Source organism: Schistocerca americana, chromosome X (assembly GCF_021461395.2).
Source record: "Schistocerca americana isolate TAMUIC-IGC-003095 chromosome X, iqSchAmer2.1, whole genome shotgun sequence".
In the NCBI taxonomy this organism is placed as follows: Eukaryota; Metazoa; Arthropoda; class Insecta; order Orthoptera; family Acrididae; genus Schistocerca; species Schistocerca americana.
In genome coordinates this window covers 1,004,823,639-1,004,850,725 of record NC_060130.1, presented here as the reverse complement: position 1 = coordinate 1,004,850,725, position 27,087 = coordinate 1,004,823,639, and the positions used below count along the sequence as shown (strand labels likewise).

General features: G+C 34.6%; 1 protein-coding gene across 4 annotated transcripts in view; it reads left to right on the top strand.

Annotated features, from left to right (window-relative positions):
- LOC124555585 overlaps positions 1–27,087 on the top strand; it is a 150,054-nt gene that overhangs the window by 64,004 nt on the left and 58,963 nt on the right. For all 4 annotated transcript variants that reach the window (XR_006968566.1, XR_006968565.1, XM_047129548.1 and 1 more), the window contains exon 3: positions 17,162–17,347. Coding sequence is in view for 2 of the 4 variants with exons in the window: in XM_047129548.1 (XP_046985504.1) it covers positions 17,162–17,347 (186 nt within the window). In the remaining 2 variants the exon portion in view is untranslated. The remainder of the gene's footprint in view (positions 1–17,161; positions 17,348–27,087) is intronic.

The window sequence follows — 27,087 nt, the reverse complement described above, 5'->3', positions numbered from 1 at the left end:
AGAAGAGGATCCCCATCTAGCCTGGTTGCGGTTCCTCAAATTACAACTCCAAAAATTACAGCAGAAACGCCATCACACTACAAGTCAACTCGCCCAACACGAAACAGGAAAGAACCACAACGTTTTTTATGGCAAGTGATTCCAGAGAAATGTTGATTTCATCTTCTAAAACATCGCTCTGGAAAGAAAACTTCAATTGTAAAAGTGTTAAAAATGATATGTCATGTGCAGCTGTCGAACATAAGGTAGGCCAAAACAACCTAGTAAATAAGTCATCGTCGAAATTTATGCTCCTGCACCAAAATGTACAATCCTTATCAAATAAAGTTAGAGAGAGAGAAATATTGTTATCAGATGAACTAAAAGAAGTGTCTGTTATAAGTGTTAGTGAGCACTGGTTATCCGAAAATACGTTACATCACACAAGGATAGAGGGCTTTACCCTTTCATCTTTTTTTGTAGGAAAACCTCCATGCATGGAGGAACATGCATATATGTTAGAGAGGACGTCAAACACGAAAATTTAAAGTTCACTAACCAGCTAGGGGAAGAGCAAAACTTTGAAATTTCTGCTACAGAACTGACAAATTTAAATATAATTGTTATTTGCATATATAGAAGCCCAGATGGAAACGTAACTACTTTCGTTGAAAATCTTGAGAAGGCACTTAACAGTATAAAAATAGTTAGTAAAACAACCATCATATGTGGTGATTTTAATATAGATTTCAACAAGAACTCAAAAGACAGATTAAACCTTGAGGCCTTATTAAAAACCTACAACATACATACAACTATCAAATCCCCCACCAGAGTCACCAAATCGTCAAGCAGTGCTATAGATCAGATACTAATAAATACAGATAAATATTTATACAAATCTGGAAATATGAATACAGGTTTCAGTGATCATTATGCACAGTTTATTGAATTCCCAGTAGACACTGCAGGAAATACTGAACAACAAATGACAAGAAAAGGTAGAAATTTTAGCAAGCACAACCTAGAACACTTCAGGCACTTACTGAAAAAAGAAACATGGAATTATATAGACAACTATGAGGACGCATGTAAAAAGTTTGACATGTTCATGGAAATATTCTCCCATTATTTCAATATTTCTTTTCCAGTTAAAAACCAAACATTAAAAACTAAAAAAAGAAATGTTACATGGCTGACGAAAGGCATTAAAATATCATGTGCTGAAAAGAGGAGACTTTATGAAATCTCAGAAACACAAAATGTTACAGAAGAGTTTCTGGTGCATTTCAAGAATTATAAGAGAGTGCTTCACAAAGTCATAAAACAATCTAAAAAAACAACAAATGATCACCATATAAAAATGGCCAGGAACAAAATGAAAGCCATGTGGAAGATAGTCAGAGAACAAGTAGGAAACGAGACCTCCCAAAATGTAAATCTCCAGGTAATCCAAGATGGCAAAAAAATTACAAATCCAGAAGAAGTAGCCAATGCTTTTAATACATACTTTGCAAATATTAGTGAAAAATTACTATCTGACATAAAATCTTCAAATAAAAATCCTGCTACAACACCATCCAATCAAAATAGAAACTGCAACTCCCTATTTCTTACTCCAACCAACCCTAAGGAAATTATACTATCAATAAGAGAGTTAAAAACAAAATTTTCAACAGGTGTGGATGAGATTCCAGATTGTGTCATTAAAAATGTGGGGGACCTCATTGCAATACCATTAGCCCACATTTTCAACAGTTCATTAACAAATGCAGTCTTTCCTTCCTGCTTAAAGACAGTGAAACTAAAACCACTGTTCAAAAAGGGTAAGAAAGAAGACATAGCCAATTATAGACCTATTGCCTTGCTATCTACATTTTTTAAAATCCTAGAAAAAATTTTTCATAAGAGGTTGCTAGATTTTCTAGAAAAGTGCAAAATATTATCCACAACCCAACATGGCTTCCGGAAAGGCCGATCAACAGAAACAGCAATATATGAATTTCTGAGTGAAGTACTTGAAAAAATTGATAGTGGACAAAAAGTAACTGGCATATGCCTTGATCTGTCTAAGGCTTTTGACATCATAGACCACACTCTATTGCTGCAGAAGCTTGAAAGAATTGGTATCAGAGGTATGCCTAACAGCTGGCTTAGATCATATCTTACTGACCGCAAGCAAGTAGTAGAAATACATTTTCACAAATAAAATAAATCAACAAGACATTATTCTGATTATAAAGCAGTAAAATATGGAGTACCGCAGGGCTCCATCCTATTTTTGATATATATAAATGACCTAACATCAGCCAACCAGTACCATAGCACTATCCAGTTTGCAGATGACACAAGCATATTAGTCAACGGGAAGACTGCAGAGATACTACAGACAAGACTGTCTGAGGCATTAACAAATGTTGTAAACTGGTTCAACCAAAACAAACTAATAATAAATAAAAGCAAAACAGTAGCATTAAATTTTCATAATATCAAGAGAAACATTGAAGAGGATATAAGAATTCAGATGTCAGACACGGATATTGCAAGTGTGCCTAATACAAAATTTCTGGGGATCTGGCTACAGGATAATCTTAGATGGGAAACTCACATTGACAACATATTAAAGAAGCTAAGTACCATGTGTTATTTAATGAGAGTGCTAGAAAACTGCTGTCATAAGGACTGTCTAATGACAGTTTACTATTCTAATATACATTCTGTCCTAAAATATGAGATCACTTTTTGGGATAACTCGCCATCCTGCCTAAAACTATTCAGGATGCAAAAAAGAATAGTGAGAATCATGGCTGGAATAAAAAGGAACAAACCATGTAGACCATTATTTAAAAGGATGGGGATTCTTCCCCTTCCATGTATTTTCCTATTTGAAAGTGCAATGTTTATAAAGAAATATACAATAACAAATCCTAGTATCCTCCCCAAAAATGAAAATGTTCATCATAATAATACAAGACAGAAAACTGACTTTCATGTACTCCATACAAAAACCAGTTTGTGCCAAAAAGGAACATTACACCATGGAAAAATTATCTACAATAAATTGCCAAGAGAAATTAAAGTAATGACAGATGTAAAAAAATTTTAAAGCAGCATTAAAAGAATATCTGTTGACACATTGCTTTTATAGTGTGGAAGAGTTCCTCCAAAATCCTCGAGAGTCTAAGTGATGATTATGCAAATACTGTAACCATTAATATTGGCCTATAAATACATTCAGATGTAATTCTCAAGTTTATAATGGGGTTCAAGTATAAGTTGATTCTCAAGTTTATAATGGGGTTCAAGTATAAGTTGTATAGCGACTTGCCCAGTATATGAAGTAAAATTCTGTGAATGTAATTCTCTAGTGTACATGTCAGTTCATAGTGTAGAAGAGTTCCTCAAAAATCCTTAGAGCTTAAGAGAGGATCATGCAAATACTTAAATCGTTAATATTGGCTTATACATGTATTCAGTTGTAAACTTCAAGTTTCTAATGTGGTTTAATTGTAACTTACACATTGACTTGCCCAGTATATGAAGTGCTGTAAAATTTTGTGAACATAATTTTCTAGTTTCTAAAGTGTTTTAATTGTAACATATACTTTGACCTGTCCAATATCTGATGTGCTGTACTGTACATGTAAGATTTACTGCACCAATAAATACAATACAATACAAATACAAACATTCTAATTGTGCTTATAAAAATACTGGTACACATACTAGTAAAAATGCAGCAAGAAATTCCCTGAAATTTAAAACAAGAATCTAAAGTAATTGCTAAAATATATCAACGAAATATTCTGATGGCAATAACTAAAGAGACTGTAATCAATTTTAAAACCTCGGAAACTTGTTTTAGTAATTCTTAAAATATATAAAAGAAATATTCTGATGACAATAAGTAAAGAAAATGTAATCAATTTTAAAAATTCGGAAACTTATTTTATTTGGAAAACGATATGTATTTGGAAAATTAAGTAAGAGATCATTGCCATTTAACCAGAAAATATCTAGAAGTTGCACCTAAAGATTCCAATCTTAATTACCAAAACCTTAAATTAATTCCAGTTCATACTCATAATTTAACAAATTAAGATGTTCATTTGTTTATCAAATAATTAGCAGTAGATAGTAAAGATGGTGACTCTATTCCATATAATAAACAAAACAATATTCCTTATAGTAAATATGAGAATGATGGATTAACAATAACATTTTTCGATACATTTCAATTCATGGCGTCAAGTATTGATAAATTATCATCTAATCTTACAAAAGAAGAATATAGAGAAATATCAAAACGTGAGCAATTAGATTTAATAAGTAAAAAGGAAGTTTTTCCTTATGAATATGTGAATTCTGCAGAAAAGTTACAAGAAACAAAATTACATAAAAATGTTTTCATCAAAAACTTAATGAAAATATTATTTCTGATGCAGATTATAAAAGAGCAAAAACAGTTTAGAAAAAAGTCAATATTAAGCATATGGATGGATATACAAAATTATATAATAAATCTGATCTTTTAATTTTAGCAGATATATTCGAAAATTTTAGAGATTCACTTGTTCACTCTTATAAACTTCATCCATCTTCATATTTTACAGCACCTGGATTGTCTTGGAATACTATGTCAAAAATAACAAAATTTAGATTAGATTTATTACATGATTATGATATGGCTTTATTTCTAGAGAAAGGAATTTGAGATGGAATTTCTCAAACTATTGAAATTTACACTAAATGAATTAACAAATATATCTGAAAATCAAATTGTATTGCATATTTAGATTCAAATAATTTATATGACTGGACAAAGTCTTAATTTTTACCATTTGAAAAATTCACTTAGGTAGAATTAGAAAGTTTTAATTCTGAAAGAATGCTAAAAATTTCAGATGATTATAAATGTGTATATATTCTTGAAGTCGATTAAGAATATGTGAACAAATATCATGATTTACATAAGGAATTAATATTAGCACGAAAAGAAGGGAGTAACTTATTAACATCATTAAATATCAAAGAAAAATAAGTTTTACATGATATAACTCTTAAACAAAGTTTAAAACTTGGATTAAAATTTTTTAAAAATCATAGAATTTTATCATATTATCAGTCAGATCCGTTGAACAAATGCATTGATTTTTGTACAGAAATGAGAAGGAACGCAGCTAAAGATTTTGAAAAAGATATCTACAAGTTAATGAATAATTAAGCCTTTGGGAAAGCAGCAGAAAATATTAGGAATACACAAAATATTAAAATAATAAAGGATCCAACAAAATATACGAATTATACTTCAATCCAGAATAATGAACATACTACAGTATTTTGAGAAATTCTAGTAGCAGTTCATACGAAAAAAATTAAAACAATGTTGAATAGACCAATTTATGTGGGAATGAGTATTCTAAGTGTTTCTAATATAAAAATGTACCAGTTTTATGAAAACAAAATATGGAGAAATTATTGATTTATGTTATATGGATACTGATTCTTCCATTTATGATGTAAGAACTAAGGTCTTATATTTAAAAAAAAGCACTCCGTCTTCAGGCCACGAGTGGCCTACCGGTACCTTCATACGGCCGTGTCATCGTCAGAGGAGGATGCGGATAGGAGGGGCGCGGGGTCAGCACACCGCTCTCCAAGTCGTTATGATGGTATTCTTGACCGATGCCACTACGATCGAGTAGCTAGTCAATAGGCGTCACGAGGATGGTCACCCATCCAAGCGCCGACCATGCCCAACTGCGCTTAACTTCGGTGATCTCACAGGAACCGGTATATCCACTGCAGCAAGGCCGTTGCCAAGGCCTTATATAAGGACACAAAATTAGTGAAAGATTACTTTGATACAAGTTATTATCCAAAAGATAATATTCAGCAAGTAAATAAGAAAGTATAAAACTCTTTATCAAATTAAAACTACAAAGAGAAATCAGTGGGTGACTACAGGTATCAAAAAATCCTCAGAAACTCTTAGATATCTCAACTCCATAAAAAATAATCAGTCTAACCCAGAAGTTCTGCAATCCTACAAAAAGTACAGGAAAATTTACAGAAAGGTGTTGCTAGCCGCAAAAAAACTTTCAAACAACAAAATATTACTTGAAGCTGAAAACAAGAGCAAAGCAGCCTGGAACATTGTCAAACAGGAAACATCTAACTCTGCTAAAAAGGACCTCAATTCACATATTAAAAACAAAGATGTACCAGTAGGTAACCCTAAAAAATTAGCTGATTTTGTAAACTCATATTTCAGTAGTATTGCAAAAAAATTACAGCAGAAATTTCCAGATACGTATGATTTACCCACTCAGAACCAGCCAACAAACTCAATGGTGCTCTTGCCAACTACAGAAAGGGAAGTGGCACTAGTAGTACACCAACTAAAAAATAAAACTTCAGTAGGACTTGATGAAATTCCAGTCTGCGTAATTAAAGATTGTATAGACTCCATAAAGGGCCCATTAACAGACATAATTAATGAATCTTTCGAGTCTGGATACTTTCCGGAGTACCTAAAACAAGCAAAAGTTATACCTATCCTTAAAAACGGAGATGTGGAAAATGTAGAGAACTACAGGCCGATCTCTATACTGTCTATCATTTCTAAAATAATAGAAATACTAGTCAAAAAGAGACTGCTAAATTACCTGAATAAATATAATCTTCTTTCCAATGACCAATTTGGTTTTAGGCCCGGAAAAGGCACACAATATGCTATAGCACAGTTCACTAAAGCAATTTTAGAAGCACTGGACAAAGGTGAAAATGTAAGTGGTATCTTTTTAGACTTGTCCAAGGCCTTTGATACAGTTGACCACAAAATCTTACTTCATAAATTAGGGCAATTAGGAATAAGAGGTGTGACAAAGAAGTGGTTCAAATCATACTTGGAAAACAGAGTTCAACGAGTTGAGATATCACAAGTTTCAAACAATTCCCTTATAAAACACCTGTCTGACCCAGAAAATGTGAATATAGGCGTCCCACAGGGAAGTGTATTAGGCCCAATATTGTTTCTTATATACATTAACGACTTCCCACAAAGTATCAGACATGGCGAAAAAATACTTTTTGCTGATGATAGCAACATAGTAATAACAGGTGAAAATCCAACACAACTGTCAGAAAGAGCAAACGAGGCTCTCAATGATGTCCACAACTGGTCATTAAAAAATAAAGTAACCCTAAATGTAAAGAAAACTAACTATATTAACTTCCAATTGAACAAAAAACACAATGCCACTAGAATAAAAGTTAATAATAATGAATTAGAATGTGTAACAAGTACCAAATTCTTAGGGATGAATGTAGACAGCCAACTGAAATGGACAAACCATGTCAACATTTTGGCAAAGAAATTATCCACAGCATGCTATGCTCTTAGAATCCTTGCACCGGTATGCAATAATACCTGTCTTAAAATAACATATTACGGATATCTACACTCAGTCCTCAGCTATGGGATCATGTTTTGGGGAACAAGTGCCAGTAACCTACAAACTGTGTTCAAAGTACAAAAAAGAGCCATAAGGATAATAACAAATAGCAACAACAGGGCCCACTGTCTAGAATTATTTAGAAAGCTAGGAATTCTAACTGTTTCTTGTGAGTATATCTTTCAGAACATAATGTTCATTAAGAAAAATCTTAACATGTACAACACAAACAGCCTAATACATGACCATGAAACAAGAGCTTGTCACCACATCCATCTAGATAGAAAGAACAAGGCAAAGACACAAAAAAGTATATTTTACAATGGGATAAAACTGTACAACAAATTACCACAAGAAATTAAAGAAATAAATGAGCCCCTCACTTTCAGACAAAAGCTTAAAACCTTTTTAGTAAGTAAAAGTTTTTATACTGTAAAAGAATATTTAACATAGATGTAGATTATTAGCAACATATGACATTATCACCAAAATATTATGTAATTATAAATATGTGTATGACTAGTTATAAAAACTACACAAAATATGAGAAACCTGTTTAATTGTAAATGTAAATGTGTGCTCATGTGTTGTAATCTGACGACATCCATACAATATTTATTGTTCCACGGATGAATAAATAAATAAATAAATAAATAAATAAATTAACGACGAAAACTGGGGAAAAAATAGGTAGGAACATGTTACTTTTAGATCGGAAATGTGTGCTCATTATGTTGGTTATGAAGTAGAGAAAAAAATTTAAGAAATTACAAATACTTAACAAAGAACTAAATTACTTTCGATAATTTAAAAAAAATGTTAAACTGACCAAATAAAATAACATAGGAAAATGAATTTGATTAGATCATTTAAACTTAATTGTACATGGTACACATGTTTTATTACAAGATGGAATTAATACACTACCATATAGTCATTACAAATAATATCCAAATAAAATAAAAGATGATAAAAATGATTTCTTCCAAGATTTAAAAAAGTGCACAGAAAATAAAATAAAATAAAATAAAAACTTAACTAGTTTATATTATTCTTTCTTGATATGTTAATTTATGATGCCTTTCCAAATAAATTTTACAATCCAATTTTCCACAAATACATTCGACTCTTTGATAATGTCTTTATTTTTTTACATAGCAGAAAGCTATTTTCTCATCTTTTGAATGATCACAGCTATGTTATATTTAGCTAATTTTTAATTTGTTTTCCACATATTTCTCAAATAAACGTTCTCAAATAAATATGCCAATTAGGAAGATGTTCTTTTTGTCTCTGTTTTTTACAATTATTACAACCTGATTTTGGATGCATATTTTGTTTTGTTATATTAATTTCTTTATGAATTCTTTTTTTTATAGTACAATGGGCAAATGATTTTATTTTCACTTTCCATTTATGTGGAAAAAATGTTTTCGAATCTTGAGCAAATAATATTTTTTGATGTATCAATGATACCGCTTGTGGATTTACAAAATAACAATCTTAAATTTTTCACAAACAAATTTATGTAACCATTGATGGAAAAAATTATTTTTGGTTTTATGCAAATGAAGTTGCTGATATTTTAGAATATGGAAGTCCAAGGAATATAATAAAATAACGTATTGAACCGGAATATTGTAAAACATATGAAAATTAGAGTAGCACTGAAATTATGCTACGAAAAATGTTCATCCATACACAAATGAACTTGGTTTATATTCTTGAATTATAAAATCGAAATGCCTTTTACATAAAATTTTCGAAATTGGGTTTATGAAGTAGTTATACCATCCATTAGAAAACATACGAAATATAAAATGAAAGAGGAAATAACTCACTTGAAAAACTAAAATAAAATGAAAGAAAAAATTATAGAGAAGTAATTTCTGTTGGAATTGGAATAATAAACGAAAGAACTGAAGAAATAAATACATTATTGACATATGTGGCGCCTCAATTAAGTTATCAAAATTTAAATCAACTTTTGCTATCTTAAGATTACATCATTAAAAAAAATTGAAGAATTATTTGTTATCGAAATTATTTTAATACTTTGGCTGATTGTTCCCAAAACAATTCTATTAAGATATAATTAAACTAGTAAAAGTTTCCTAGAATTTAAATTAAATTTGTAGCTACTTTTTTCATATTTAAATTTAAATAACAGTCATAAATTTTTTTGTACATATAATATACAAAATTCGTTAAAACCATTTGATTTTATTAACTCAAATTTAAAATTCTCAAATTATTCAGTCAGTAGTCAGTTTTGTTATATATTTGAATACCACAATAAACTCTATATTCTTTAATGAAATAAAAAGCATAGTGAATATTGTATGCAATGAAAATTCGTTCAAGTTCACAACACTTTCCATTTATATTTAAACTTTATTTACTAACCTTTTAAAAAATTACATTACTTTTATTTACCCAACTGTTGCGTGAATTATCAAAACCTAACTATTTAACATACCATTTAATACATTCCATATTTTAAACTGCATCTGCAAAATTAATTTTCAGTAGTTCTTGTTCATAAAAATTTCCTTTTGTTTGTATGTCATTTAAATCCTTCAAACTATGTGTAATTGGATTAGAACAAATAACATGTTGAATTTAAACAATTTTTGTCTACCAACTTATTCTAACTTTATCACCAATTTTATATTCCTGTTCAGTATCCAATAAAACAGTAACATAAACAGTATTCAATAAGATTTTTCCAGTTCCTCTATTTACATCTTTCAGAACCATTTTTATCATTGAATGTCTTGTGTTACTATATTCATCAATTAACTTAGAAACTAAGTCAACCCATTTATAATTGCCTTGAAGAGCGAATTTCTTCCACATATTATCTTTCAGTGTTGTATTAAGACGTTCAACAACAGTTGATTTTAAATCACTAAAACCTGAATAATGCTTAATGTTAAATTTTTCATTAATTCTTGATATTCTTCATTATAAAATTCCGTACCATTTTTTCGTTATTTTGACTCAAATATTTATTCGAAAGAATGACATTAATTTTTACCTGTTTTGCCCTTAACTGGAATAGCCATGCAAAGTTTGAAAAATCTGCTACATTTAATTTATTTATATCATTTATTTACTTTTGAAATTACTTGAATCCATTTCCACTAAATCAGATTGCCATAATTCATCTCTCCCGAAAGAAATGATATTTTTTCCTTTAAATCCTTTCTAATTGGTTTATGTAATTTATTAATCATTTGTTCACGAATATTCACACATACACTAACAAATATTTTTAACTAATTTACTCTTTTTACTTTTACTAATTGAACAACCTCAGCTGCTGACAGGTAGGTATAACAACAACACCTGTCGGCAGCTGAGGTTGTAAGTTAGTTATCATTTATTCCAGGAAAAAGCTGCACGGTCATCAACAGTAACTGTTCTTTCGAGAACAAGTTACTGTCTTCGTATATATAGTTAAAAGTCTACCCAGCCACTGACCTTCATCTGTGCGAATGCAAATAGGTTGCCCAAACTCTTATGGGAATCGCCAAAGCATGCGCGAGTAATGAGTGGATAGGCAAATGTCTATAAGGTACAATACATATGTAGAATTGTGGACAGTTGGGAATGTGAGTCTCACCGGAAGCGTGCAAGGAATAAGTCCCTGCAGTCGCCCTATTCATCTGTGTCCTCGGTGGCTCAGATGGATAGAGCGTCTGCCATGTAAGCAGGAGATCCCGGGTTCGAGTCCCTATCGGGGCACACATTTTCAGCTGTCCACATCGAGGTATAACAACAACACCTGTCGGCAGCTGAGGTTGTCAGTTAGTTATCATTTACTCCAGGAAAAAGCTGCACAGTCATCAACAGTAACTGTTCTTTCGAGAACAAGTTACTGTCTTCGTATATATAGATTCAGAAGGATTTAAGTTGCAGTAGTTATTCAGAGATGAAGAGGATTACACAGAAAATGTAGAGAGCTTCATCAAACCAGTCTTCAGATTGAAAATCACAACACCAATCGTACCGCACTTCTCATAGAGACCTTCAAGCTATAAAAATAGTCTACTTAAACAATGACATAAAATTCACACTGTATGTTGCTGCTTGTTCAAATTTCAGCTATTTAATGGTAACTAAAATGCCTGCATTGGCTACATAGTACGAACTATTTAAAATTTATCATACTGGACCACTATCAAACCTCATGACTATCTTCTGTGGTACAACAATTTAAATTTATGTTTTAAGATCTGTATGTATTAAAAATAGCTTTAAACTGTTGTGCAACTGACGTAGGGCATGAGACTCAATATTTGGATGGAATATAAATTTTAAATAAATTGTACTATGAAGTTCATCTTGAAATCTTAGTCACCACAAAGATCATCATCATCATCATCATCTTGGACAGTTTCCAGCCACTGGCTGGGTCTGTCGGGAACACAAGCCTCTCCATCATGTTCTGTCTTTCCACCATTCCCCCTCTTCCACCTTCGTCCAGTTCTCTCCTCTTCTCGTCACACATTCCTTCACTCCCTTCACCCATCTATCTCTTGGTCTTCCCCTGGACCTCTTCCTCTCCAGTTGCAGATCAAACATCCTCTTTGGAATTCTTCCCTCATCCATTCTCTTCATGTGTCCATACCACTGCAAGGTGGTGCAAGAGCAGTTAGATGTATGGGAGGCAACGGCAGCACAATATGGAATGCATTTCTCTGCAAAGGAAAGTGAAATAACTGTCACAACAAGGAAGAAGAATAGGCCAAATGTGGATATAACTTGTGGAGGGGAAAAACTACAAGTAGTAGAGAACTTCAAGTACCTGGGAAGCATGATTGAAAGTAAGGGGGGAAACGCAATGGAAATAAATGAAAGGTGCAGAAAAGCAGGGCAGTTCTTCAAATGCATTAGGGGGCTTATTTGGAGCAAGGAGGTGCCACAGAAATCCAAGGGAATTATATACCGAACCACAAAGATCATGAAATAGAATAAATAAATAATGTTAATTTTTATTGAATTACAAATATATCACAGTGTTAATTACAAAACCCTTGTCATGTATTTAATGAGACGCCTTAGTTCACTTACATTTTCAGTACACCTGGTATGTACTATAAGTAATTTAAAAATGAAGAAAGTGCTTTATTCTTCATCTTTCCATTTAGTCACAGAAATCTTAAAAAAAAATCTGGCATCCTGACAACTATTACAACTTAGATAAGCACACTAGGCCAAAAAAAAAAAGAATAAATAAATAAAAATAAAAATAGAAAATAAAAAAATCCCAAGATATATCATGCTAATACAGTCTAACATCACATTAGCTTTGATAATGACCTCATTTGAGTGAGGAAGAGAGGCCATATGTTTCTTCAGCTATGCCATATGCATCTTATTGCTGCATTTCATCCACTGTTCCAAACAGGCCCAGATATTTGTATGGAATTGAGATTGGGGGATTCCATGGATAAACTGAGGCATGATTGAATGCCTGAACGTTCATCAAACTGGGAGCATAGGCATGCAGGTCTGTGAAGATGAATTTTGTCATCTTGGAAGAGAGGGTAGTATCTTCAGCATACTCATAATGAAGATGTGCAAGACAAAGCAACAAATGGTCAATGACAATGTTGAAATGCATTGTGTATTTCATATGTAAGTAGATCCAAGTCATGAAATGAAAAACATCATCAAAACATCACTTACCAAGCTTCACACACTGTGGGTTGAATGCCTCATTGGGCCATCAGTGCACTCAGTGCCTCACATCATTTGAAAAGAGGCAAAAATGTGACTAAGTGAACTGCACTGTAATCCTGCCAGTCAAGTACTGTCCAGTTTCTGTGATGATTGACCTACTGAAGACATACAGCTTTATGTAGCACTGTGATCAGTGATGTTTTGTAAGGTACCCAACTCCCAGTATCCATTGCATGCAGTTACCTTTATAATATTAACTTGGACTCTGGTTGAGATGGACTGCATTCATTGACAGCATCAGTTTCTATTAGTTAGTGAAACTGGCTGTCATTGGAAGAGTGTGACATTCATCTCTGGTTCCTTTCATTTAGAATCATTTTATGACCACTGTTCTTATGTCATGGTTGTGAGTGTACCCTATCTTATAGATGTCTCAGACAGTCTGTGTCAATACACCAATAAATTGAGCACATACATTCATGGTGTAATCATGGATGCCTCTGAACAAACATCATAGCTCCTTTTTTCCACTCTGTATGTCACCATGTTGACCCATCTTTACTGATTCCATACAATGGACTTCCATGTACACTTCACTTGACTGACATGACTTATGTCAGTGATAGAGGGCCATGTGACTGCCTGGTATCAGTTCTGCAGCATATACATCACCCCAAAGTGACAAGTATGCTCCTTTAAAGGCATCACTAATATTTCTCTAGTGAGCTCATATTAATTAATTAATGCCCATTGTTGTTTCTGAAAAGTGGAGCAAAGTACAAATCTGATACCAGTATCTATAAAGCTTCAATACATTAACATTAATACATAAAAGACTCATGCACACACGTGTATAACAACCAACTAGAGTGTATTAGATGTTGTATGGATAATTTGGTTACGATTAAGCACGAATTAAGGAAGTACCTTTTGATCAACACATTCTAAGTAACTGAAGAATATCTGAACAGAATCTCTTAAAATTATTATTTTAAATCAGTTTTAATTATTGTTAGCACTTGATTGCAATAATATGTCATTATGTCAAGTCATTTCATTATATTGCTATCATTTTACAGGGTGTATAAAAAAGAATCATCCAATTCATAAAAATCAGAACTGTTACACTATTTGCTATAAGTGTGTTGGAAAGAGGAAACTCTGGAGTTTTGCATGGCTCCCACTAGGTAGCAGTAGTGTGTGCCCACTTCATTTCTAGTAAAAATGATCTCAGGTCAACAGAAAGCATATTTTGCTCTATGTTTTTCACAGTGCAGGTCAGTAATAACTCTTCAGTGTGACTTTCGTACTAGGTATGGTGTGGAGAAAGAGGTTGTTTGTGTAAAGGCAAATCACCAAGCCGTACCTGACTGTCAGACATAGACGTTGAAAGCGTGTGCCGTAGTTTCACAAGGAGTCCGTAGAAATCCATTCATCGTGCATCTCGACAACTCAATATGCCCCTGATGTCCATCTGGTGTGTGTTGCATCGATGTTTACCCATCAAACCATACAAAATTCAGCTACTGCAGGTTCTTCATGAAGGTGACAAACAACAACTTGTGGAGTTCTGTAATTTCATTCTTGGTGAGATGGAGGATGACAGTTTTCTTCCAGGCTTAGTGTTCAGTGACAAGCCAAAACTCCTTTTAAATGGAAATCTGAACTGTCATAATGTGAGAACACGGGGTACAGAACAACCACGCAAAGTTGTACAACATGAGATGGACTCTCCAAAATTTAATATGTTTTGTTCAAAGGAAAAGGTTTATGGTTCATTTTTATTTGCCGAGAACACTATTACATAAAGCATGTCTCTCGATATGCTTCACAGTTTTCTTTTCCCAGAGTTGGATACTGATTCAAATGACTTCATTTACCAACAGGTTAGGGCACTACCACATTGGCATCTGGAAGTGCGGGAATTTTTAAATCAAAAGGTTACTGAACTTTGGATCGATCGCACTGGACCGAATGATCCAGTCTTACATTACTGGCCTCCAAGGTCACCGGACCTGACTGTATGTGATTATTTCCTGCAGGAGTTTATAAAAGACTTTGTTTATCTGCCTCCATTACCAACAGTACTGAATGAACTGAGACACTGCATAACAGCACCTGTGGAAGCTGTAACTCAAGACCTGCTTGGTGCAGTGTGGGAACAATTTGAATACCACATTGACATATGCTGTGCATCTCAAGGGGGCATATTGAACACCTATAACGAGATATGAAAAAAAAACTTTTTGAGTTTCCTGTTCATCATAAAACAAAATTCATTGTATATGTTTATTAGTTTCAGAAATACAGACATGCCAAATTGGATGATTCTTTTTGATACACCCTGTATTACTTTCCACAACCCAGAGAGACACCTCTCTGCAGCATATGACTAACGCAATGTGTTACAGTGTTCAGATGTGCTATTTCATGCAGTTTCAGGGAGATGCTTAACATAATTGTGATTTTATTAATTTGGTGACTGATCAAAGTGATGAAATTCTGTACTGTGTCATTCTAACAATTCTAATATGAAATACATATGAGTGTTGGCAATAGCCACCTTAGCAAAGGCCCCTTCTGTTTGGGAAGGAATCCAAAATTGTCAGTTTGGCCATTTCCATAAGGAAATCACAGTGCTGACAGGCATTTCTCTCTACCTTACACTGCTGCCACCTTAGCAAAGGCCCCTTCTGTTTGGGAAGGAATCCAAAATTGTCGGTTTGGCCATTTCCATAAGGAAATCACAGTGCTGACAGGCATTTCTCTCTACCTTACACTGCTGCTGCTGCTCTGCACTGTGTGAAGCTCAGATTTAAACACCTCAGATTTATACACACTAAAAAATAAAGTTAAAGATACCCTTGCTAAGAGTTCATTATTGTTTAGAGCGAACGGTTTTCTACAAAATGAAAGTAAGACCCAGGCACTTTCCTTTAGCTTAAGAGAGAATCATGAGTTAGAAAGTATAAAAATTTTAGGTGTTATAGTAGACAACAAGTTGACGTGGGAACCACACGTCAAACATTTATCTGCCAGACTCTCAAGAGTTATCTATTTAATTAGAAACTTAAAAAGACATGTCCCTAATAGTTATATAAGATCAGGATATTTTGCTTTCTTTTAAAGTATCATATCATATGGAATCTTATTGTGGGGCAATAGCAGTCACATAAAGGGCATTCTACTTTTACAAAAAAAAATAGTAAGAATAATAACTGACTCAGATAAATTAGAACACTGTAAACCCTTGTTTGTTAAATTGCAATGCCTGACCGTTATAAACTTGTACATCTATAATGTTCTATCGTATGTTAGGAACAATATTTCAAATATATCATTAAGAAGGGATGTACATAGCCATAACACCGGGAACAAATCATGTTTAGATGTACCATATCAAAGACTATCCAAGTCACAGAATTCATATTTAGTTATTGGACTTAAGTTGTACAATAAGTTAAGTATAGATTTAAAAGAGTTACCTGTCAAGCTAAGTTGTGCAGAATACTAGTAAATAATCCTTTCTACACAGTAGACAAATTTTTTGAAACTGAAAATACTTTCTTTCAACACTGTATCTAGTTGATGGCCTTATGTAATCCAAACTAAATTGTATTTAGTAATTAATGTTAAAAATGTAAGTTATCTTGACATTGTCTATTGCTTTATGAGCTGAACGACAATAAAATTTGATTAATTGATTGATTGATCATAGCTGTTCTTGCAGACTTAGGAGGTGATACCATATGTGCAAATGTAATCTCTACCCACAGAGCAGAATAACACCTAGTACTTACCACATCACTAGATCTTTCTTCAGTCAACAATTTCACTGTCATAGTCTGTTGCACCAGATGAGCTATATCTTCTAATGAACTTTCATGAAAGTGACATAAATATGGCACACAAGTTACTGTTATATGTATTTCTTATCATACCTAATTAGATAAGAACAGGAGAGAAACTGTTGTTGATGGTATAGAATTAGTCACTTTGTTAACTGATAATATCTTCTTGTTCTTATTTTTCAGTGTTCTAACGGCCTCCAACAATATGATGCGAATTTTTCCATACAATTTGTTTCCATTACATGAATTTGCTTTGGATTTGTCAAATAATCCATTCACTTCACGCTATTTTGTGATACCAGATAGACCTCAGAAGTACAAAGTACCATCTCTCAAAGAACTTGCTGCCCGAACTGTGGTTGACTACAGGTAATTTCTTGCATATTTTTTCTAGAGCTACAATATACTGATGCACAATTCTATCAAACTTTCTTCCATGATCACTTATTTTTCTTCTGAAGTATAGCCCTTTATACATTTGCTTGCTTACTTGCTTGCATTGTTCTTGCAGTATCATCTTTGTAGATTGACTGAACAGAAAACTGTGTTCCTATGAAAAAAATTTGTACTTCACTTGGTACATATATGCTTCCATCTATGAGGTAGGCAACCATTCAGAATTGACACTTAATTGTCTGTGGAAAGTCTTGGTTACAATTTAATTTGTTGACACAATTCCGTGCAACATCATCAAGTCATAGCCATGTTAGAAGGAATTATGGCATGAAATACCACAGAACAGTTATACGCTGAGGTGAAAAATTCATGGAATACCTCCTATTACTGTGTTGCACCTCCGTTTGCCCAGCTTAGTGCAGCAGCTCCATGTGGCGTGGACCCAACAAGTCGTTGGAAGTTTCTTGCAGAAATATTGAAACATGCTGCCTCTATAGCTGTCCATAATTGTGAAAGTGTTGCTGGTGCAGGATTTTGTGCACAAACTGACCTCTTGATTATCTCCCATAAATGTTTGATAGGATTCATGTCAGGTGGCCTGGGAGGCCAAATCATTCACTCAAACCGTCCACAATATTCTTCAAACCAATTGCAAACAACTGTAGCCCAGTGACATGGCACATTGTCATCAATAAAAATGCTATCATTGTTTGGGAACATGAAGTCCATGAATGGCTGAAAATGGTCTCCATGTAGCCAAACAGAACCATTTCCAGTCAATGATTGGTTCACTTGGACCAGAGGTCTCAGTCCATTCCATTGAACACAGCCCACATTATTATGGAGGCACCACCAGCTTGCACAGTGCTCTATCGACAACTTGGGTATGTGGCTTCTTTGGCTCTGTGCTACACTTGAACCCTACTACCATCTCTTGCCAACTGAAAGCAGCACTCATCTGACCAGGCCACAGTTTTCCAGTCATCTACGGTCCAAGCAATATGGATGAGGAGAGAAGTTTCAGGTGGTGTCGTACTGTTAGCAAAGGCACTTGTGTCAGCTGTCTGCTACCATAGCCCATTAATTCCAGATTTTACCGCACTGTACTAGTGGATACCTTCATCATATGTCCCACAATGATTTCTGTGGTTATCTCACATAGTATTGCTTGTCTGGTAGCACTGACAACTCTACACAAACAGCACTGCTCTCGGTCATTAAGTGAAGGCTGTGGTGAGAAATAATGCCCAAAATTTGGTATTCTAATGATTCCCAAAATGGGATGTCCAGTGCATCTACCCCAGCTACCATTCCATAATCAGATACGTGGCAGATATGATACACGAGTTGGGACGGACGTGATTTAAGCAAAGATGTTTTTCGTCACGGCGAGATCTATTTATGAAATTTCAGTCACCAACTTTCTCTTCCGAATGTGAAAATGTTTTGTTGAGCCCAACCTACATAGGTAGGAATGATCATCAAAATAAAATAAGAGAAATCAGAGCTCGAACAGAAAGGTTTAGGTGTTCGTTTTTCCCGCGCGCTGTTCTGGAGTGGAATGGTAGAGAGATAGTAAGATTGTGGTTCAATGAACCTTCTGCCAAGCACTTAAATGTGAATTGCAGAGTAATCATGTAGATGTAGATGTAGATGAAAGTCCATTAATTCTTGTCGTGTGGCCATAATCATTTCAGAACCCTTTTCAAGTGCATCATCTGACTATAAATGACAGCTCTGCCCATGCACAGCCATTTTATACCTTGTGTATGTGTTACTAATGCCATCTGTGTATCTGCATATCTGTATCCCATAACTTTTGTCACCACTGTGTGCAAAAAATAGTCAGCTGTTACATCAATACTTAGAAATAAATACAAGAACTAACCACACAGCGGTGGGGAAATAAGATATCAAAAACAAGTCATACATATGTGAAACTTAATGCCAATCTGAATGCACATGGGGCCAGTTGTGGTGAGAAAAACAACATTGGCAACTAATACTGTGCATAAATAAGTATCAAAAAATGTAACAAACAGGAGGTCACACAATGAACATTGATTGTGTACATGAGGGAAGCATGCAGACATAGTATTCAAAAATTTATGCAATGCACAGAATAAAACAAATAATACTACAGAATATTCATATTTCATGTGGAATGTTAACTGGTACAATTACTAAACATTAACCTTGTATCAGTTTTAAATCTTGAAATTCTGGTGCCCAACAGCTTTCAGAAACAGTGTCTGACAGCTTCCCAATTGTCACAATCAATAGATTTGTCTTGCTACCACAGTTTGCGTTGTTGTGCTATCTGTCAGATAGAGGAAATCAGATTATTATTTGTGGGGACTTCAATGTTGATTCACTGAAAGAGTGTAATAGGAAGAATGACCTGGAAGACTTGCTCGGTTCTTTCAATTTGACATCTGTCATTAATTTTCCTAATTGGGTAGTAAAGGACAGCAGCACATTGATAGATAACACTTTTGTACACCAAGATAAGTTTAAAAACATAAATTCATGTCATTTTGAGAATGGCCTTTCTGATCATGGTGTCCAGCTAGTTACAGTATATGACATAGCTCCATTCAGTAATTCAAAACTACCCTGCAAAGTTGTGCGTTCAATTAAAGACTCAACAATTAGAAATTTCAGGGAAAATCTTCAGCAGTTAGACTGCGATGAAGTGTACTAGGAACCCAATGCTAATTTAAAATATAACTTATTTCATGATACACTTGTAACATAATTTGAAAACTGTTTCCCCAAGAAAGTAGTTAAATCTAATTATAAGAAACCATGCAAAAAACCTTGGCTTCCTAAAGGAGTAAAAATATCTTGTAACCACAAAAGGGAACTGTATCTAACAACAAGAAAGAGTAATGGCCCAGAAACAGCCAAATATTATAAAAACCACTGTGCTACATTAAGAAAGGTTATTAAAAAGTCTAGAAGTATGTGCATCATGTCTGCGATTAATACCTCTGATAACAAAATCAACCAGGTCACCAATTTTTTTAAACCTAGTGCTGGTCTGGAGCAGGTGACGGAGGATTTAGGATCACTTTCCAAAGATTTCACTAAGGAAGACACTGTGGTTATAGTGGGTGGGGCAGGTAACAGTATTGACAGAGATCCTGGGTACAGTATAGAGTGTGACCTGGCGAAGATTGCATCAGCATCGAAGATAACTAGTGTTGAGTTTGTATCTGTTCTTGGGTGCCATGACCGACCTCATTTGAACTGTTCTGTCAAGAGAGTTAATTTGGAGCTGGAACGGCTGCTCATGTCGGGTGCGGGGTCACACATTGGTGTGGTTCATGTTGATTCTCTCAGTAGGTGGGATTATACTAGGCATGGCCTTCACCTCAACAGGAAGGGGAAGGGTAAATTGGCTGGGGAAATAGCAGGAAAGTTAAAAGGGGGAGGCACTGTCATGAGTGGTAAAATACCAGTGGTTATAGGATTCAGAAAAGACCCTTTTTGAGGGTAGGGAGGACAGAAAGAAAGCAAATTTTAAGAGAGGTTAGAACTGAGACAAACCTTCAGTTTGAGAAAGAAATCAAGAAACATAATTCCAGCTTATTACATCAGCATAAACAGCCATTGGTTAAGAATTTTCAACTGTCAGCAGATATTTTAACTCCACCCAAATTTAACTCAGTCAATGAGAAATGTCAGCTATCTTTATTGCATCAAAATATTCGAGGACTGAGAAATAAAATTAATGAATTAACTATCTGCATAGATGAATTAGAGTCTTCAAACCCAGCTGACATAATCTGCCTCTCTGAACATCATGTGACCACTGGTATAGAACTTTTAAGTGTTACGGGGTTTAGGTTAGCATCTCACTTTTGTAGATCAGAAATGGAGAAAGGAGGAGTTGCCACATTCATCAGGACCTGTCATAAATTTAAGAACATAGACATTCATAAATTTTGCCTAGAACAGCATATGGAAGCATGTGCAACAGAATTAGAATTTCACAAAAAATCCTTCATAATATTAAGTGTATATCGAGCACCTGCAGGTAACTTTAATCTGTTTGTCAACCACCTTGAAGCTGTACTGGCCCATTTAACAACCAAAAACAAAGAAATAGTGGTTGCTGGTGATTTCAATGTAGATTTCCTTAAAGACTCTCCCAATAAGAACTTATTTGAGTTAGTGACACTATCATTCAACTTAATTCCCACTGTAAAGTTCCCCACTAGGATAGCCACTTGCTCACAAACAGCCATTGATAATATCTTTATAGAAAAGTCCAATGAACAAAATTATATTACAAAACCAATGGTCAATGGCCTCTCAGACCATGACATGCAGTTCCTTCTGTTAAATGTTAATACTGAACGGGATATAAAATCTGTTAAATCTGATTTCAAGAGGGTAATCAGTAAGCCAGAAATTGATTATTTTAGGACACTGCTCAGAGACATTCACTGGACTGATGTTTACAGTGCTCATGGCATGAATGAAAAATATAACATTTTTGCTAATAAAGTGCTTACCTTATTCGAACACTGCTTTCCCCCAAAACTTACCAAGGTTAGAGAAAAGTCTACAAAGAAGCCATGGATTACTCGAGGAATAGGGGTATCTTGTAAAACAAAAAGAAAACTGTATCTGTCAATCCGAAACATTTCCAATGTTGATGCTATAACACATTATAAGAAATATGGCAAAATATTGAGGACTGTAATACAGATGTCAAAGCAAATATATTAAAAGGAAAAGATAGTCATATCAGATAACAAAAAAAGACAATATGGGATATAGTGAAGGAGGAGACCGGTAGAACCAGACATGAAGAGGAAGAAATAGCATTAAGAGTAAATGATACATTGGTGACAGATGGGTATAGTGTTGCAGAACTTTTTAAGAAACATTTTATAACTGTTACTGAAAAGATGGGGTTGTCAGGTTCAGTAGATGCTGCTATGGATTACCTTAGACCAGACATTTCAAGTAACTTCCATAATATGAATTTGACCCTCACTACCCCAACAGAAATAATGTCCTTCATAAAATCTTTAAAATCAAAAAGCATCTAGTGGGTATGATGAAATATCAACAAAGTTAATTAAAGAATGTGATTCTGAGCTAAGTAACATATTAAGCTATCTGTGTAACCAGTCATTTATTAGTGGAATATTTCCTGAATGGCTGAAATATGCTGAAGTTAACCCACTGTTTAAGAAGGGAGATAAAGAAATAGCATCAAATTTCTGTCCAATTTCACTGTTGCCAGCATTCTCAAAAATTTTCGAAAAAGTAATGTACAGTCATCTTTATAACCATCTTATCTCAAATAACATATTGTCAAAGTCACAGTTTGGATTTCTAAAAGGTTCTGATATTGAGAAGGCTATCTACACTTACCGTGAAAATGTGCTTAATTCATTAGACAAAAAATTGCAGGCAACTGGTATATTTTGTGATCTGTCAAAGGCATTTGACTGTGTAAATCACAATATCCTTTTAAGTAAGCTAGAATATTATAGTATAACAGGAAATGCTGCAAAATGGTTCAAATCTTATATCTCTGGCAGGAAACAAAGGGTGTTATTAGGAAAGAGACATGTATCAAGCTATCAGGCATCATCCAACTGGGAACTAATTACATGTGGGGTCCCACAAGGTTCCATTTTGGGGCCCTTACTTTTTCTTGTGTATATCAATGACCTTTCATCAGTAACATTACCAGATGCCAAGTTTGTTTTGTTTGCCGATGATACAAACATTGCAGTAAATAGCAAATCAAGTGTAGTCTTAGAAAGATCAGCCAATAAAATATTTGTGGACATTAATCACTGGTTCCTAGCCAATTCTTTGTCACTAAACTTTGAAAAAACACACTACATGCAGTTCAGAACTTGTAAGGGGTGTCCCAAGAGTATATGTCTAACATATGATGACGAGAAGATAGAAGAAGTGGACAGTGTTAAATTCTTGGGATTACAGCTTGATAATAAATTCAACTGGGAGGAGCACACCGCAGAACAGCTGAAGTGTCTTAACAAATCTCTGTTTGTAATGCGAATTTTGTCAGACATAGGGGATATAAAAATGAAAAAGTTGGCATATTATGCTTACTTTCATTCCATAATGTCATATGGGATTATTTTTTGGGGTAATTCATCAAGCCAAGCTAAAGTTTTCCGGGCACAAAAACGTGCAGTGAGAGTTATATGTGGTCTCAACTCAAGAACATCCTGCAGAAGCCTGTTTAGGGAACTAGGGATACTAACTACTGCTTCCCAATATATTTATTCCTTAATGAAATTTGTCATTAAAAATATATCACTTTTTCAAACCAACAGCTCAATTCATGGAATCAATACTAGAAATAAGAATAATCTTCACAAGGATTTAAAGTCACTTAGTCTTGTACAAAAAGGTGTGCATTATTCAGGAACACACATTTTCAATAACTTGCCAGCAGCCATAAAAAGCTTAACAACCAATAAAATTCAGTTTAAGAGAAGCCTAAAGGATTTATTGGTGGCCAACTCCTTCTACTCCATTGATGAATTTCTTAGTAAAACCAACTGATTTGTATATAAGTACAACATAACTTCTGCACAATTTCAGTGCAGTAATGTGTTCATTGAAAATTTGTGTGTCTGTGTGTGTGTGTGTGTGTGTGTGTGTGTGTGTGTGTGTGTGTTAGTATAATCTAACTTCTGCACCATTTCAGTGCAGTAATGTGTTCATTGTAAATAAGTATTACAGTAGTTGTATTACCTTATAAATAAATAAAAAAACTTTGTTATTTTAAATTCAGTGCATTAGTATTTGTAAAATGACTCTTAGTGTTCATTAAAAAATGACGATCATTCCACTTGGGACCTGTGGAATGGTACATTAGCTTATTTGTTTTAGTTGTAAATATTTGTCATCTATTGTTATTTTTCTGACATGTTCCACATCCTGGAGGACCTCCTCACTACGGATCAATTGAAATGAAAGTAAATCTAATCTAATCTAAAAACGATTTGAGATTAATACCTCTGATAACAAAATCAAAACAATTTGGCGTATTATTACAAGGGAGACAGGGCAACGGAGAGTACAGGATGACAGCATTACCATCAAAGCGAATGGAAACTTGACAAACAACAAGCCGGAAGTCAAAAACGTTTTGAATGGTCATTTTTTAAATGTTGTAGAGAAAATAGGATCTATATGTTCATTAGAAGAAGCAACACAGTTAATGGAAGAGGCCTTACCCACACAATTTGATACAATTGGAATTCCCACCTCTGCTTCTGAAATTAGGAAGATGATAAACTCTCTCAAGAATAAAAGCTCACATGGAATTGATGGCATTTGCAGCAGGATAATAAAAGCTTGTTCCCAAGAGATAAGTGGGATTCTTAGCCACTTATGTAATAGCTCTCTGAGCAGGGTATTTACCCAGATAGAATGAAGTATCCCATTGTTAAACCACTGCATAAAAAAGGGGATACATCTGATGTCAACAACTACTGCCCAATCTCTCTTCTGACTGCCTTATCCAAAATATTTGAAGAAAGTAATGTATTGTAGAGTAGCTAAAAATAAAGTTTTAACAAAATGTCAGTTTGGTTTCCAGAAGGAGTTTTTCAACGGAAACTGCTGTATATACTTTCATTAATGAAATATTAAATGCTCTGAGTAACCGGAAGTCACCCGTTGGGATATTTTGTGATCTCTCTAACTCTTTTGATTGTGTTAGTCATTGAATACTTCTAGATAAGCTCAAGTACTGTGGTATGAATGGGACAGCGCTCAAATGGTTTAAATCATACCTAACTGGAAGAGCGCAGAAAGTTGAAATATGCAGTTCACATAATATGAAAAAAACTGGTGAATTCTCAAACTGGAAAACAATCAAGAATGGGGTGCCGCAAGGTTCTGTCTTGGGTCCTCTGCTGTTCTCAATATATATTAATGACTTGCCATTCTATATTCACAAAGATGCAAAGCTGGTACTTTTTGCTGATGATACAAGTATAGCTATCACACCCAAAAGACAAGAATTAACTGATGAAATTGTAAAAGGATGTTTTTCAGAAAATCATTAAGTGGTTCTCTGCAAATGTGCTCTCATTAAACTTTGACAAAATACAGTATATACAGTTCCACACAGTAAATGGAATGACACCATTAATAAATATATACTTTGATCAGAAATCAGTAGCTAAGGTGGAATATTCAAAATTTCTAGGTGTATGCATTGATGAGGGGTTGAACTGGAAAAAACACACTGAGGATCTGCTGAAACGTTTGAGTTCAGCTACTTATGCTATAAGGGTCTTTTCTAATTTTGGCGATTTACATCTCAGTAAACTAGCCTACCATGCCTATTTTCATTCCCTGCTTTCGTGTGTCATCATATTCTGGAGTAACTCATCATTGAGTAAAAGAGTGTTCACCGCACAAAAATGTGTAATCAGAATAATTGCAGGAGTTCATGCAAGATCATCCTGCAGACACTTATTTAAAGAGCTAGGGATCTTCACTGTAGCCTCACAATATATATATTAACTTACGAAATTTGTTATTAACAATCCGAACAAATTCAAAAGTTTATTTATTCGTTCGGCATATACAAGGCAAATATTACAGTGGCATTACAATCCACCAGGAAATTACAACACTACACAATGCTACTTATAGTTTTGAGCCAATCTATGGCTAGGTCAGGCAAGTAATGTCTGTCCTTCAGTTCACCACTATATCCTACTACTTCACACACCAGTAGGATTAGATGTTTGCATCTTCCCACACTTGTTCTATAGTGATTTAAGGCAACCCAGAGCTTCCGAGGGAGATCAAAACCATTTATCTTCTTGCTGGGGTCATCGATAAGCTTTTGGTTCTTGTGTGTCCCTTTGCGCCATGATTCCCCTCAGGCTAGCTTTGGGTCGAAGTCCTGTAATTCCCTGCCAATCTTCCAAAAGGGGGACCTAGATTTTAGCCTGTTGTTGGGTGATAAGTTTTGATGTATAGGGAGTTCTGGATTGTGTTCGATCTTCCTATACATTCTTGAGGTCGCCATGGAGCACCTTATATCAGGGGGTTCTATGTTGGCAAGGACTAGGAGCCAGTCACATGGGGTAGCCCTAAGTGTGCCTGAGATAATTCTTATCGTCTCTTTCAATTGGGTGTCTACTTTATTTACGTGCGCACTTTTCGCCCAGACTGGTGAACAATATTCAGCCACACTGTACACGAGGGCTAATGCTGACATCCTTAGTGTATTAGCTCCGCACCCCCATGATGTTCCGACCAGTTTAGACATGATGGCATTTCGAGATTTTAATTTCTGTTTGGTGTCTTCCAGATGGGAGCTAAACGTTAGTGTACGGTCTAATTTTACTCCCAGATATTTGGGCTTATCTTCATGTCTGATATGCCGGTCATTCAGGGAAAGCTGTAGTTTCCTGCTTGAAGCTCTGTTATTAAGGTGCATTATGGTACTGGTCGTTTTATTGGGGTTGGGATGCAAATGCCACTTGAGGTAGTAGGTGTTCAGCGCTTCAAGGTCCGCTTTCATTGTTTTTTTAAGATCTTCGAAATTTTTGCTTTGGTATGCGATGGCCAGATCATCCGCATACGCAAATTTACGCGACCTGGTGCTCAGCATATCAGTTATGTATAAATTAAAAAGGGTCGGCGCCAGGGCTGACCCCTGCGGCAGGCCATTGTTTATG